The sequence below is a fragment of the Scomber scombrus genome, chromosome 10 (assembly GCF_963691925.1).
Source record: "Scomber scombrus chromosome 10, fScoSco1.1, whole genome shotgun sequence".
In the NCBI taxonomy this organism is placed as follows: domain Eukaryota; kingdom Metazoa; phylum Chordata; class Actinopteri; order Scombriformes; family Scombridae; genus Scomber; species Scomber scombrus.
The window spans coordinates 25301909-25317647 of NC_084979.1; the positions used below are offsets into that span (position 1 = coordinate 25301909).

Sequence of the window (15739 nt, forward strand, 5' to 3'; positions counted from 1 at the left end):
CATTAAAACCATGTCTGCGAGCCCGAATACCGTAACTAACGTTACAAAGAATCAGGAGGGGAATTCAAGGCTGGAGAGAAAACTACAACCATCTACTAGAGGTGTACATTATCTCTAGTGGATACAAATGTTTAAAATGAAATGCAACTGAAAGAGCAGCACAAAACTTTCAGTAAAAGTTTTTTCAGTTTCTCTTTGCATCAATGCCACTACTTTATCTGTTAGATCCATCAGTCTCGTAAATGCTAATGAACACATCACACCTTTTGGGAACGGCCCAAATCTGTCAGAAGATGTTATCGGATCTGTCAGGAAAATTAACAGGCAAATTTACTTCCAAGCATGCATGTCACTACAAATTCCTCTGAATGCTGGGAAGCGGACAAAATAAATTACATTGCTTCATTTGAATAGATGTCCATCTGCGTTCATGTAAAATATGGTGTATTTCCCACCTCTTATAAACACAATGTATCTGATATTGCTCAACTTCTGTTAAATCTTCAGCATTTTTCAATAAATCAACCACCAAACACTGATGACTGAGACTGATTACCTTTGTATGTGAATGAGTCTATACATTGTTTTTAAGAACATTCCTGCATATATTAAAACAACCAATTATATTGATGCAGTTGGCACAAATCATAAGATCTGAGATAAACTCTGAAAATGTGTCCAGGAATTGTGAGTGGACTCCAGGGGGACGATATAGGACAGCGGGAAGTTTGTGTTAGGCGAGGGCAGAGAGGACGTTAAAAGACCTCAAATGGTGAGAAGCGAAAGCGAGTAATTGTACATTGTACATGTCTCGTTAGCACAGCTGATAAGGGAGTATTGATAATTAGGTGGTGACGCTCACCAAGTTTCATAGACCATGTTCGAGGTTTAGATCATGAATTAAAAGCACTTTTGATCTTAGTGATGTAACATTTTTAAACACAATATTGAAACAAGTATTACTGTTAAAAACAGGTGTAATCTTCACATGATTTAGGTTTAGGTGAATATTCCATTGGTTTCTGTTGGGATTGGATTTTCTCATTTGGGTGAGTTTAGGGATGTAGAAGACTTCATTACTTTCATTTCTTTGGAAAACAATTTGTAACACAATTGATGTCATGAGAGTCAATGCTTATTAAATGGACCTGCAGCATTGGGGGCAATGAGGTAACCACTCATGTGAAGTAATATGATTATAGGAAGGCGGAAAATACAGAGAACAGTGTTATAGTGGTTGTTTGGAATACTGATACATTAGTCGGGTTGCCTGTATGGAGTATGAACTGTCTCAGCTGTCTCGCCGCAGTGTACGGGAGGAAACTAATAACGTACTACTAGGTAGATTGGGCTGACGTCTCTTTGATCTGAAAAGTTCACATCGGTTTCAAAGTGGGTCAAAGTTTTCCACTAAATTCAGCTTGCAGGCAAAGCTTTCAGATTTAAGACAGGAATGAAATGAAAGGAGCTGAGAAAAACAGCTGCGGCCAATGGTGGGGACTGAGCCGGAGAAAACATCTGTTTCCTAGAGGATAACAGAGCGGCAGTCTTTCAGGAGGCAGATGTTCTACTTAAGTTGTAAAGTGATAACCTGACAGGTCTCACAGACTGCCATGTAGGCACAGTAACTCTTGCTCCTGCTTGACATTTACAGCCGTTTTCATTCACAGATTCTATCAGACTAAACAGTGCTTCACTGTGAAAGATTCACAGCTAGAAATCTACGAAAATGTGAATGGAGTTGTGAATTTGATCGTTTCAGTAACTGCAAACGTTAAACTGCTTCAGAAGTTGAAAACAAGCAGCCTCATTTGTGTCACGCTGAGCTTATGATGCATTTATTTATTTACATGCACAAAAATCACAGTTTTGTTTTTTCTGTTGTTTTTTTTTGTTTAAAAAAAAAGGCTCACACATTATAAAATACAATTCATTTCCTTTTTCCAAAAACATTTCCCAAATGAAAAATACAAACTTTGACATAATTAAAACTGTTCAGACACTGTTGGCAGTGAGAAGAGCTGCAGGTGGACTGTGCAGGCAACAAAGACCTCCATAAACTCTGTACATGATGAGGAAATTAAAAATAAAAATTACAAAATATGACTGATTTCAGTCAAAACTTTTCCAGTGGGAATGGATCACAGTGCAGCTCACAGTCCCAGCACAGAGGGATACACGGCAGGAGCACCTGTTGAAGGAAGAAGAGTGCTTTCAGTCTGCTCACACTGTTTCTTTTGTTTCCCTCTAAACACATTATTAACACATGCCTATACCTAATTCAACATATTTCGTACTTTTTGGGCTACCTTGACCATCTCCTGGGTCTGACTCCGGGACTTTCCAGTCCTTTTGGCGGCCTTTCTCGTAGAGTCCCTTTAGGACCTTCCTCACTTCATCGGAGCCACCTCCACGACTCAGCTCCAGGTACTTCCTGTACAGCTGCAGAGCGGTGCGTGCATCCTCTATGCTGTCGTGGGTTTCCCCCTGGATGTTGAGGTCTGTCAACAGGAGCACAATGACAAGGATAATCAGGAATGATTCGTCATGATGATACCTGCCGAGGCTTTTCAGCTGTTCAGCTGTTCAGCATCATTTACAATAAGGATACTGGGAATTAACACGTCACTGCTTCAGTGCCAAAACCACAATCATTTAAATTATGTATGAAAACCTTTAAGGAAGTAAACGGACCTCGATACAATATATTCAAATCAAAAAAAAAAAAAAAATGAGTCAGCCGAACCGCAACCAACTCCATGATTTACTGACAGACTGATGTTTAAGCCACCTGCTCATCTGCAATCACATGATCTTATTTGTTTTAGCTCTGCACCTGCTTTTTTTTTTTTTAACTTACCAAGAAAGTACCAGGCGAGAAATCTCAGAGAAATCATCCTTTTGCGAGGCAGATGGAACAGGTGGACCGTGTCGACTACTTGATCTTTCAGAACCTTAAAAACAGCAAAAAGAAACATAAGAGACATAACGAGACATAATTGATTGTAAAATATCTGCCTCGTTGTTGTGAACATACCAATAAGTTAATAACCCGAAAGTCCTTCTGTAAGCCATGACCAACAAAGCGAACCCCCGTGTCGATAAGGAAACGCAGCTTTAGGTAGGTCGACTTCAGAGTGGTCAAATGCTTTGAAGAAATCTTTGCATCCAGGTCGCCTGGTTTGATGCCAGAATACTGCGTCAAATAGTCCACGACCTGTCAGAGCAAACATTCACATTCATTCAAAGTGTTAGTGGTATAAACATCAGCTGAAGCAACAAAAAGTTAAAGGATAAATTCACAATTTTTCCAAGTTTGTCCTAAAACAATATTCAGGTGCCCAAATGTTTTTCTTGCTGTAATCTTTCCTCCTGTTCATACTGACCATTAGAAGATCCCTTCATAATGCATTTATAATGGAAGTGATTGGGGACAAAATGCAAAAGCCTCCTTCTGTGCAAAATATGTGTAAAAAAAAGTTTAACTGAAGCTAAACTGCCGTCCAAATTAGTCATCGGGGACTTTTTTTACTATAAAGACTGTAAATGCGGTAGATATCAACGTCATATAAGCTTCAGATAAACTTTTAGATAATTTTTGCATTAAATGAAGCCTGAAAGTACATTTAAAGGGGATCTTTTAATAGCCAGTATGAACAGAAGGAAAAACCTGTTTCAATGTCCATGTGGGCACCTGTATATTGTTTTATGACAGCGTTGAAAAATTGTGACGCTGTCCTTTGAATTACAAAAAGCACAGCGTCTGTTCAACCTCACTTTGCTGATTCTATCGGCCACAGATTACATAATTTTTCCAGATTTGCTTGAACAGTTATTCTCAAATGAACCAGATTATCCTGCTTTCTTCTCCTTTTGACTCAACAAGTGTATTATGAGCACTAACAAAAGCACGGACAGTCTAATGACAATGGAGGCAACATGATCGAGGTAATAATGGAAAAAATGTGTCATCTACGCATATTTTGGTATCCTGTTTCCACAAAAGAAAAAAAATTCCCTTTTTAACAATCTTCTTTTTGTTCGGATGTGAGGCAATCTTGGGAGTTCACTCTACAACCGCTCACCTGCTCCTGAGTGGAGATGTAGTCGTCGATGAAGGGAACCCCCTCATTGGGCCCCTGACCCCTCACACAGGTGATCCGGGCAACAGACATCTGACTGGGCTTGATGGTCGACTTGGTGCCGTCACTGCGCAGTTCTGCCTCTTCCTGCACACACACAGTATATTCATGAGTTGAGTTTTAGTTTTAGTGGGAGCATCGAGACACTGAACACAAATATTGATAGATCACACATTTTAAAAGGAATCATTTCCTCTGAGCAACACATTTAGCTCATTAAACTCAGGATATTATTTGGACTTTTTTCCTAATATATCAAGACAATAATTCCCTTTATGCCGTCATCTTTCCTCACAGTAATAGAGAAGTTATTCTTTAGTTCTCTTATTTCAGAAGTTGCTCTGATTCACCTCCTGACTGGCTCAATTTGTCGAGTTCAAACATCTTGTTGCAATTCAGCAAAATGTATTATTTATTTAAGCCAAACTAGCTGCATGCAAAGCTGCGCATAAAAGTCAAATTATGTTATTCATAAGCTGTAGATTGTACTTAATAATGGTTGAAATAATCAGCTTTTGTTCAGCTGTGTTAAAGGGAGTAACAGTCTTTAAAACTCATTTGATCAAAGGCCACTGTGAGAACTCCGCAGATGATGGATTCAGGTATCAGTAACTTTAAAAGGAAATACTTTATTACCGCCCACCCAACATCTTTCTGATGTTTCAATAAGAACGTCTCTCTCAGGTTGTTATGTTTTTTTCCATTCTTCACATTATTTCCATTTTTTAAGATCACGATTACTTGTCACACCTGTGTCTATAACGGCAGGCGTTTTGTCCAACAGCAATAAACACTTTTGTCTTTAGACGTAGTTGGATGACGCAACACACTAACTGTTTCATTTCAAGCATAATACGACATTTAACTACATGTTTATCTCTCTGGAGGCTTCATTCACCTGTATAAACTCTGACAAACAAACTAGAGCTGCAATTAATTGAGTTAGTTAAACCATCAAAAATTAAATTACCAACTACTTTGCTAATCGATTCATTGTTTTGAGTAATTTTTAAAAAGTTACAAAAATACTAAAATTCTCTGGTTAAAGCTTCTTCAATGTGAATATTTTCTCGTTTCTTTAGTCTTTTATGATAAACTGAAACATTTTAAACATTTGTGGTTGCATCTTGGTCTTTACAAAACATTTATCACCATTTTCTGACGTTTTACAGACCAATCAGCTAATCATTTAATCAAGAAAATAGTCAAGAGATTACTAATAATAATGAAAATCGTCTTTAGTTGAAGCTCTAATGCAGACAGTTGCTTTATAATCCCGACTCACCTGGTTGAGTGTGACAAACTCAGCGTCCAGCCCGACCAAGTCGCCAGCCTGCGGCATCTCGCTGACCATGAGAGGGATGAAAGTGGCGTGACTCTTCCTCTGCTTCCGAGCCAGCGAGGCCTCGGTCAGCAGCACGCTGGCGTCAATGGGATTTTTCACTGAGACAAAACGCAAAGCACGATCAGACAAAATCAAATGAAAAAAATAACACTAAAAACCTCCAGATTTAATATCTTAAGACTCACTGCGGAGGTCGTATTTGGTGTGATAGTTCCTCTTGGCGTAATACAGGATGGCCGGCACCTTCCAGCTCACGTCAAACTGAGCAGCTTCAGCCTTTGACAAACCAAAAAAATAACAATAATTTTACACGACTGCAAACATGAAATCTTATTAGAATAAATTAAATAAGAGGTCAAATATTCACCTTGTCGATTGGCTCAATTAAGAAATCATTGAAAAGGTACCACTGCTGGTGTGTGACGCCCTGAAAACAGACACAAACATCACTTTAAATGTCAGTATTCAAACATGAAATACATAAAATATCAACTACACTTTGTCTAAAGATTGAAAAAATAATTTACTGAACAAATATAAGAATAATGTATGATAAGTAATTAACACTAGCTTTATTATGACATTATTGTAGATTTGTTCCTTGATGCCAAATAAAAATAATAATAAACTTTATTTCTGTAGCATTGTTCCAAACCAAAGTTACAAGGTGCTTCACATAATAAAATATACATATTATTTAAGCAAAATAAAATTAACAGTATATTGTACACTAAAAAAACAATAGTTAAGCATAAATAGATGAAGGAAATAGGATGTGTCATGTAAAATCAGCTTTTTTCTCACTGCAGAAATGTTCATGTTATTTCTGTGTTGTATTGTTTTAAAATTGTGGTATTTGAGTTATTTCATCTTTATAGTTCTTTTCCTTTTTTGCATACCTGTCTCTATTACTGACTGCAGACCACAATAAAGGACAACATTTCACTGACTTTGAGGAAGAAATTCTCTCTCAGTCAGCATTTCCTCCTCTAAGCTTCACTAACCTCTTTTCTTTGATGATACGTCTCTCCCACTTTGATGTGCGCGACCAGGTTTCCGCCCGTGCGAGCGTCGAGGACGTGCGGCACCGTGACCACCAAGTCATAGAGAGACGCGCCCTCCTCCTCTTCAGCAGTACTTAACTGGGTGGAGACGACATAAACGGTTAAATCTTTATCAGACACCGAATTAATTACAGTCAGCCAAATTAAAGCACCAAAATCAAGTGTTTGTGCCTCACCTCCTCTCCTTCAGGCCAGCTGCAGACCTCCAGTCCCTGAGTTTTACTGATGGACATCTTCAGAGTGACAGGGATCCAGACGTGTCTCAGATCCTCCGCCCGGGTGTCAAAGGTGAAACCCTCCATATTTACCATCTCCTCCCCACTACACAATAAAGAGGAGATTAAAGTGGTGTAACACACTGACTCAACTGATATAAGGGTCAATGGCTTGATGCAACCCAGTGTCAATTGGTGTAACCAGTATTTTGTTTAATAAAAATCTGATTATATACAGGAAAATAAATGTGAACTAAAATGTGGAATAAATATAATCTATTTTAGCAACGCAACACTATTTTACATTATTGGTCAAATGTGTTGTTTTTAGGATATGTCCTGCTCAATATTGAAAAAATGCTTTAAATTAACGTAAATGTAGAAATACTCTTTACTCTACTACTTTAAAATGTATCATTCTTTGGTGGTTACACCATTTGACATTTTCAGGAGCATTCATTTCAATGTTTATTTTCAATGTGCTTCTCTCTCTCTCCTATCCTTCCTCTCTCTCCTCTCTACCCCAACCGGTCGAGGCAGATGGCCGCCCACTTGAGCCTGGTTCTGCCTGAGGTTTCTTCCTGTTAAAAGGGAGTTTTTTCTTGCCATTGTCGCTAAATGTTTGCTCATGTGGGAATGTTGGGTCTCTTTAAAATTAAAACCTGAAGAGTACGGTTTAGAACCTGCTCTATGTGTAAAGTGCCTTGAGATAACTTTGTTGTGATTTGGCGCTATACAAATAAAGATTGATTGATTGATGATTCAGTTTTACTTTTGGTTAAAAAAAATGGTGCAAATGTCATTTAAAATGAAAACCAACAAAAACACAAAATGTACATTTTAACAAACCTGATGCTGCTTTTAAAACGATTTTTGAAGATATTTTTGAATTGCTCATCTTGCCAGCCCTTATTTGTCACTGACCCATAAATGATGTTACTTGACATTAAAAAAAAGGAACTTACTCCAGACACCACTCGGTGGGCATGGGTGGAGGCGGCTCTTTAGGTTTTGCAGGTTCCATCGCCTCTTTTTGCTTTGCTTTATTGAAGGCGTACTGAGTAAAAAAACAAAGAATGATTAAAATAATGCAACTAAAAAAAAAAACATTTTAAAAAGGTGATAATGAGTTAAATTACCTCTGCCTGAACTTTCCAGAATTCAGCCTCTTTAGCGCTGTTTACTTCACAGTTGATGACCAAAACATCCGGTAGACATCGGATGTTTCGTGTTTGCACCTACGGCAGCAACAAAAACACTCTCACACTGCAGAACTGAATCAGAAATGGGTTTTTTGTGTTAATTGTGAGCTGCTGATGTGTCTGAATGTGGCCTGTAACTCACTGTGGGTTGATACTTCTCGCAGTTCTCGCACCACGCCTGAGTGCTCTGCTCCAGACAGATGCTCTTCTTCAGGATCTCAGCGAAGTCGTACTCCTTTACTGTCTTTTCTGAGTGCGGTGAAATAAACGCTGATGTTATAAATTAAAGTAATGCAGTCAACAAATACTAGAGCTGTGTCCCAGTGTTTATCCACTATTTGTTTATGTGTTTGTCAAACTTCTGCTGATTCTTGCACTTTAGTGTAAAGTAGCAGCTTGATCTCACCTTGAGAGTTTTGCTCGGGGTAGTGCATGGTGAAGAGCAGCGTGAGGGAGGTGCGGACCGTCTCCTTACCGCAGCGACACAGGCTGCTGTTCTCTACTTCACATCCAAACAGCTTTCCGATGGCAGACTCACCAGAAGAGCCCAGAGAACTGAAACAAAAGTAGCATCGACACAAACAGTGAACGATTATGTTTCTTAAAGTTCCTAAAATGCATCCAGACTACTTACTGAGCATGGCAGTGGTTAAGCTTTGTTTAAGGAATTTAATCTACTTATGAAATCTGAATCTTTATTGACTCATCAGGTTTACCTTTCAAGATTTGCAAGTAACTAAAGATTCAAATAAATACAACCTTGGTGCTTTCAGAACTGCAGTTTTTGATATCTGAACACAGCAGTCATACTCAGCTGTAAACCAAACAATCGTACCAAGACCCTTTGAGGATGTGGTCTCGGTCCGGTCCCAAATTAATTCTGGAGCAGTAAGTTTGTGATGGGAATGTAATTTGATCCAAATCCAAATTTGCCTTTTGGGAACAGAATGAACCGAGGTCTGACCTGGGCTACAATCACAAAGAATGTTTTTGTCTTTCTTCCTGACTTTCTTCCTGTGCACCCAAAACACATCTGACCAATAAGTCGAGTTAATGTTCTCAAGTGGCTTTGAGTGATGCATTTTGGTTCACTTGGATTATTCTCTGCGTGACAAGAAACTGAACCGAAGGAGAAAACTCATCCGCTGATCGGACCAGAACAAACCAACTAAAAGGTTTGACAACGTCCTGAAAGATGCCTAATCACCTCTTGTTGGCTGAGAAGACACCAACAATCTGCATCTACAACCTGAAGATGAGGAGCAAAAAAAGGAGCTAATTCAAACACTGAAGGTCCTGATTCAGAACTATCACATTGATTAAAACACTGACGTGATAAAAAATCAAAGTTTAACTGGGAGATTCTCACATCGACGTGTGGTGATAAGCTGATCATTTCTCTACAGGAGATAAAGTTATATGAAGTGAATATATTAAAAACACACAGTCCACTCACGGTCATATAGTGGCGTTACAGAGTGATGCATCTTTTTACACACATACAATCTTTGGTTGACTACAGACACCAGCTGCAGAGAGGACATTAACCAGATGAACTTTATTTTATCTGAGCTATTAAATAATTAACGTTAATTAGCTACAGCTGATATATACGCCTGTGATGTCATTTCAACTAGAGAAAGAAACAGTCGGCTAAAAATGAGACCCTACATGTTTTTATCACCCTTTACAAATAAAAAAAGATTGAGGATGGATTTCCGGTTTGATAAGAGATTTGTTGAGCTGAATTCATCTCCATACTGGGAGCAGAACCCGTCTCTACTAACTGCTCTGACCTGCTGCTGGCTCCTCTGTAGGCCTGAGGACCCTCCTGCTCCTGCGTCTCCTGGTGGAGCTGAGTGAGGATGAAGCGGTTCCAGCTTTGGATCAAGCGACCCAGCCTGGCCTTCCCCGTTTGCTCGTCCGAGTCTGCGAGGATCAGACCGAGCGCCGACGCTTCAGGGATGGTACGAAACGCTCGGAGGAAGTTGCTGGCCTTGAGAGGAGACAGGAGAGGTCAATGTGGATGAAATCTTCTATATTACCAACCTGCTGTTATTTAGAGAAATGTGAGGAATATCTACCTGACACGGATCTCCTCGAGACAAATCCAACATGTGGAAGAGGAAGCCGAGCTCGCAGGCCAAACAAAACTCTTTCTGGCACAAATGATTCCGCACTAGACACCGAATTGGCTCCAGGAAATATAAAACCTAACGATTCAACACATAAAAAAAAAAGAGAGAACAACTCTGCATGGGTAAAAGACATCTAACATATCTTTAATACACACTAAAACCTGCACATATTCTTACCTGGATCATGCAGTTGCAGTAGGCGTTGGGGATGTGAGGCTCCAGGCCAGCGAACAAAGTCTTGTTGTAATGTTTGAAGTCAAAGTCCTCGAGTCCCAGTTTAGAGTATTTAATGGTGACCTGATCGAGCACAAAGATCATCATCAACACAAATCCAAGCAACCAAAACTTTTTTTTCTTATGCAGCAACAGCCAAAAGTGTGAAATATAAGTCCAACCTTTCTGTACTTCTTTGGCACCATGTAGAGATGCGGCTCTTCATCACGGCCGATTGGTGATTCAGGAACCTGGTTGTAATTATCATAATCGAGCTCCACGTCTTTAATTTTATACGGAACCTGAAACCAGCACAGAAAAAATATTTAGATAGATGAAATCTATGTGTGAACATGACACAGAACACAAAAAATATGGATATTTTCTTGTAAAACAAGAGTTGTAAAAACACCCTTTACACATTTCTGCTAGGTGGATTTTGACTAACGTGACCCACAGTATACAAAAATGGAAATAAAATGCATCATTTTGGTTAATTTGTGTGCAGCTGATGTCAAAATTTGACTTCAGCATTCAAACATGTTGTTGTGTTCTTCATATTCTATAAAATGTTCTTTTTTTTCTATAAATAAATAGAATACAGTCTTTTAACATTTATTAATGACTGATGGGAAATGTATGAATGTGAATTGGTGTAGAGACTAATTATGAGTGACAATATGAACAGTATGTAAAGGTTTAATGAGAAACTAAAGGTTAAAAAAACACCTTATAGAAATCTGACCATGTATTTATATATTTACTTATTTTACATGTATTATAACCTGCCAAATGCTTGATAATGTAAAATATCCACTCTGCAGGGTTTTTTTTTTTACTTGCCTGGTTTCGAGGGCGTGTTCGAGGATTTGCTGCGTAACCGATGAACCCGACGGTCTTCATTGTGCGCAGGATTTCTGGGTCCACAGGTGGAGCTCGTCTGCAGGAAGAGAAGATGTCATAAAATAGTAGCAGTTAAGAAAACAACAACTGTGAAGCCAAATTCTGTACGTGCTATATACACGTATGCAACCTAGTACAACAGCACTGCACCCTTATCCTGACATATATACGGCCCTTTTACGCCACAAAAGCTACTTCAACAAAAACATATCATGAAGGTTAAATTTATTGCACAGCTGTTGTATTACACTGATTAACTGGAAGTGTATCTGTTGACTTCAGAGTCACTTGAAAACAGATAAGCATCATCTAATGGTTCAGAAAGGCAGATCAGATTCATGTCAGATTTTATACCCATTAAATGGTGATATAACATTTGACTGGAAATGTGTCCATATATCAACTGCAACATGAAATACGATAAAACACTGACATCACTTCCAGACAGTTACGCAACCATGACTGCAGGGAAGAGAAGTTCCACACTATCGCTACATATTTCTGCCATGTCAGGAGTGAGATAATACATCTCTATTCCTGATATATATTCTTGTTATTGTCAGTAAATCACATGAAAACACAAACTAAAAATGTGTTAGTCCGTTCCTCGATCCTCCTGAGCCTGTCTGTGGCTCATAGGATTCCACTGATTATATATATATATATATATATATATATAAAATAATTTATATAAATTTATATATATATAAATAATTTACCTCACAAATAGTTTAATTTGTGACAAACACTAATTATCAGGCTGCAACTAATGATTATTTTTTACTATTTATTAATATGTTAATGATTGTTTTCAATTAATCAATTAAACTGTTTGTCTGCAGAATGTCAGAAAACATCTTCACATTTTGTCTGATCATCAAAAAAAACAAAAAATGAAAAAAAAAAGCTGGAACCAGCCAATTTTAGGCATTTTTACTCATTTACTTAATTTTCTTAATTGTTGCAGCTCTTCTAATTATTGCTTAAAACAGCTGTGCACTGTAGTTTTAGTCAAAAGGCAGTAAATGGTGTATTTGCTTTGGGCTTCTGTGTTTTCAGCTGCAGATTTGGTGCTCTAGTGAGTATTTATTGCGGTGTGTGTTTAATCGACTCAAAATAAACTACAGCACCCACGTTCATTGTAATACGGGAACATTTCACTCAGTGCAAAAGTATGGCTCACTGATGTGTTTTTCATAGTTTTTGAACAAGAACGGAGCTCTGTGGTAAAGAGGAATAAGATATAACAGGCTCAGATCCACATGAAAGACTTCTTTGTAGGATCGGTTCATTGTTGTTGACTTAAAAACTAATTTGTCGCTGCTGTAATCGGCCTTTTAAATAACTGTGATTTTTATATACTTATTGTTAACTGTTTTTGTCTGATGTTTTTAAAAATGGATTCTTCTGTTCACTGTCTTTATAATTCATTGCTCTATTTACTGGTGGCTGTGCAACAAATTGCCCCTCAGGGATAACATAGATATCCTTGATTCCTGAAGTTTGTATGGGATTTGTTAATAATTAGTCAAATAGAATACCATAATAACGTCACGTCATAAATCAGTGTAATTCAGCACCAGTCGTACAGAGCGACCTTCAGCACTTGTGGCGGTGTTACCTGGGGCTCGGTGTAGCCACATTAGTGGGCCAGTCTGACAGCAACGGCTCTGTGCTGGTCAGCGGCATGGGGATGAGAGAGATCGGCAGCAGGTCGTGGTTCCAGTCCAGCTGAGGCAGCGTGTCCACGAGGCACGGCAAGGCGAACTCTGTCTCCCGAGAGTAGTCGTTGAATGAAACCTCTGGAGCATCAGACCACAGGTGCACACAACCCCCAGAGTCCCCAAAGGCCAAAGCTTGTTTACTGGACGATACGTCAAAACTCATGAGCAACTGGCCCACCGTGTTGACGTGGAAAACATCGGCCAAGTTGGCAAGACCAGTAGGCTCACAGAACTGGCACTGACCTGAAGACAGAAACACGTGCATGAGAAACATTTCAACTTCTGTTACTGAGAGTGACACTAAAATACAAATCCTGATGTTGGCACTAAAAAAAGCACCAAACTCTCAGAGAAATAAATATAAGCCTACAAACACAAGAAACCCCTCATTCCCCGGCTGATACCTGTCTGTGAGATGATCGCCAGGCGTGACGTGTAGGTAGGAATGAAGCGCAAGAAAAGAGGGTCAACATGCACTTGAAGAGGCGTTACGGCTCGCATCATGCGGAGGTCGTACACCATGAGGAAACGGTCACATGCCAACCCGTTCAGTCCTCGGCTGGAGAAGCCGCACGCAGCCAGAAGGTTTCCGTGAACGTCGAAGTCCGAGAGGCTGCCAGAGAACGCATCGAACTCATGCTCCGTCTTGAAGGAGCGTAAGTCTCGAAGGGTTATCTGGTGGTAAGAGAAGGGGGGACGTGAGTGTCGTGGTTTTGATTAAACCAGAAAAATATCTTTTACAAACTTACTGGATCATACTTACTTTGCCAGAAGTGTGACCACAGAAGAAGAAACGACCGGTTTGGCGCATTATTGCAATTCCAGGCATATCAACAGTGAACTGAATAAGAACAGAAAAATGTACTTGTATGACAAAATATGACATGTGGCACTTTGCAGTATGTATATGTAGTGTGGGAGTTACAGTGTCTCACCCTTTGAGTTTCTTGAACAGTATTCAAATCAAATTCAACCACATAGTTCTGTAATCCGCCCATGAGCATCATGTTGTTGTCAGTCATGAGGAGACTGTGCATATCAGCCCCTTCATCCATTCTGGAAAAACCCACATGCTTTATTAACGATAAATTAATAAAGTTAAAGTTAAACGACAGAATAAATAACGTAACTGCTGCAGGATGTCTACAATCAATCTCTTCAAAATGGCACCTACGGGTAATCAAACATGACTAGGCCGCCCCGAGTGTGGCACTTGAGGTTACTCTTGGAGAGGAAGAGCACGCCTGTTTCCAAACTTTGAATCTGTCGGATGTCATCAGTTGCATGCGCTTGGAAAGAAGAGTGGCGGCCCATTGTAGGTCCGAAGAACGAGGTTGCGTGACCCTAAAATAAAAGGACAGAAGCGAAATGAGACAGAATGACGAGGCTGGAAAACAACATGCATCAGGAGCGTCTACATCTTAATGAAGACTCTCACTCTGTGATTTCCCATCCAGAGAATTTCCTCCTGCAGATCGAAATGTGTTGCAGTGACTGGAATGCCGACTTCTGAGACCGCACTGTGCAGCTCAGAGAACATCCCCTCCATGAGGTGCACGGGCTCGGGGCCCGTGACAGCCAGCCCCTCGGGGTCCAGCTCCACACCCTGCAGTAAGTTGGGGTTCAGGTGGGGGTCCATGGAGGGCTCCATCCCTGCGTCCAGGGTCCCGTGCAGGCTGGGCGAGTATTCACCCATCCCCGCGTCGAGACCGTCAAAGTTCATCATGGGTACAGCGAAATCAACCTGCAGAGGAACAACGTCTGTAAATAGTAATACTGCAACTGCAACTGACTTTTATTTTAATTATCCATTAATCTGACTTTTTGTTCTGTCTATAAAGTGCCAGAAAATTGTGAAAATGCCCGTTATAATTTCCTCGAAGTTTTATTTTGAGTTAAAAACACAAAAATATTCATATATGAGAAAGAAAAGCAGTAAAAAGTCACATTTGACAGACTGAAACCAGCAAATATTCTTACATTTTTGCTTTTAAAAATGACTAAAACGATTATTTGACCATCAAAATAGTATCTAATAGATAAATGAATGCAGCTCTACATACCACCCCAGCTTGCTGATGAATATGTTGAATTTTTTTGCTTATTTTTAAACATTAAACAGAGGTATCTATTCTATCTGTGCAGCATCTTGAAGCTAACAGGAGCTAGCCCGGAAGCTAATCTCTGAGCTATCTGCTATAAAAAACCTTGAAAGCTAAAAAGAAAAAAAAGATAGTAATTAGTGAAAGGTGCAGAGGATGCAAAGCTGGAATTTCTTCACTCACAACAGCAGAATCTCACCTCTACTATCTGCTCAGTGGTTTAATGTTGAATGCTACTTTAAGGAGCTAACCAGACAGATTGGCTAAACTGAACTGCACTTCAAGTTACAATCAGTTTATAACCCAAAAACATCTGTGACACAGAGAAGTTTGAGTCCTTTCAAAGAGCTGAAAGACTTTAAAATATCAATGAACACTTTATACACCCACCTATTCTTGAAGAGGAGTCGCAGGGGTCCATGCTTTAGTAGCAGTCACAACAATAACACACGTTAAAACAAACACATCCGGAGCACACTGGTGGTGCGTTCAAGAGCCCCGCTGGAGAACACTGTGGTGCGTTCAAGAGCACCGCTGTGTGCGGAGTTACTGTGTGTGTCTCAATTCACTGTGAGGGTTTTAGTGTTTTGCAATGTAAACATACCTAATTATAAGTAAAAGTCCTACAAGAAAAATCCTACTTAAGTAAAAGTACATACATATTATGAGCTCAATGTCTCCTGTGGGAGAA

General features: G+C 39.5%; 1 protein-coding gene across 2 annotated transcripts; it reads right to left on the minus strand.

Moving 5' to 3' along the window:
• Window positions 1-1822: 1822 nt before the first annotated feature.
• Window positions 1823-15504, minus strand: pan2 (poly(A) specific ribonuclease subunit PAN2). 2 transcript variants are annotated; one of them, XM_062426706.1, is made up of 26 exons: window positions 15439-15504; window positions 14385-14690; window positions 14121-14290; window positions 13882-14002; window positions 13710-13787; window positions 13351-13621; window positions 12844-13189; window positions 11163-11259; window positions 10502-10621; window positions 10284-10403; window positions 10053-10181; window positions 9765-9964; window positions 8375-8523; window positions 8111-8217; window positions 7906-8004; window positions 7732-7823; window positions 6728-6872; window positions 6492-6629; window positions 5855-5914; window positions 5673-5763; window positions 5428-5585; window positions 4086-4229; window positions 3038-3217; window positions 2861-2954; window positions 2310-2501; window positions 1823-2191 (listed from the first exon to the last, which is right to left on the minus strand). In XM_062426706.1, the coding sequence occupies exons 2-26, from the start codon at window positions 14670-14672 to the stop codon at window positions 2154-2156; spliced, it is 3627 nt and encodes a 1208-aa protein (XP_062282690.1). In that variant the 5' UTR covers window positions 14673-14690; window positions 15439-15504; the 3' UTR covers window positions 1823-2153. The 2 variants fall into 2 exon arrangements, with proteins under 2 accessions (XP_062282690.1, XP_062282689.1); XM_062426705.1 differs by having other exon boundaries at window positions 2298-2501.
• Window positions 15505-15739: the final 235 nt, after the last annotated feature.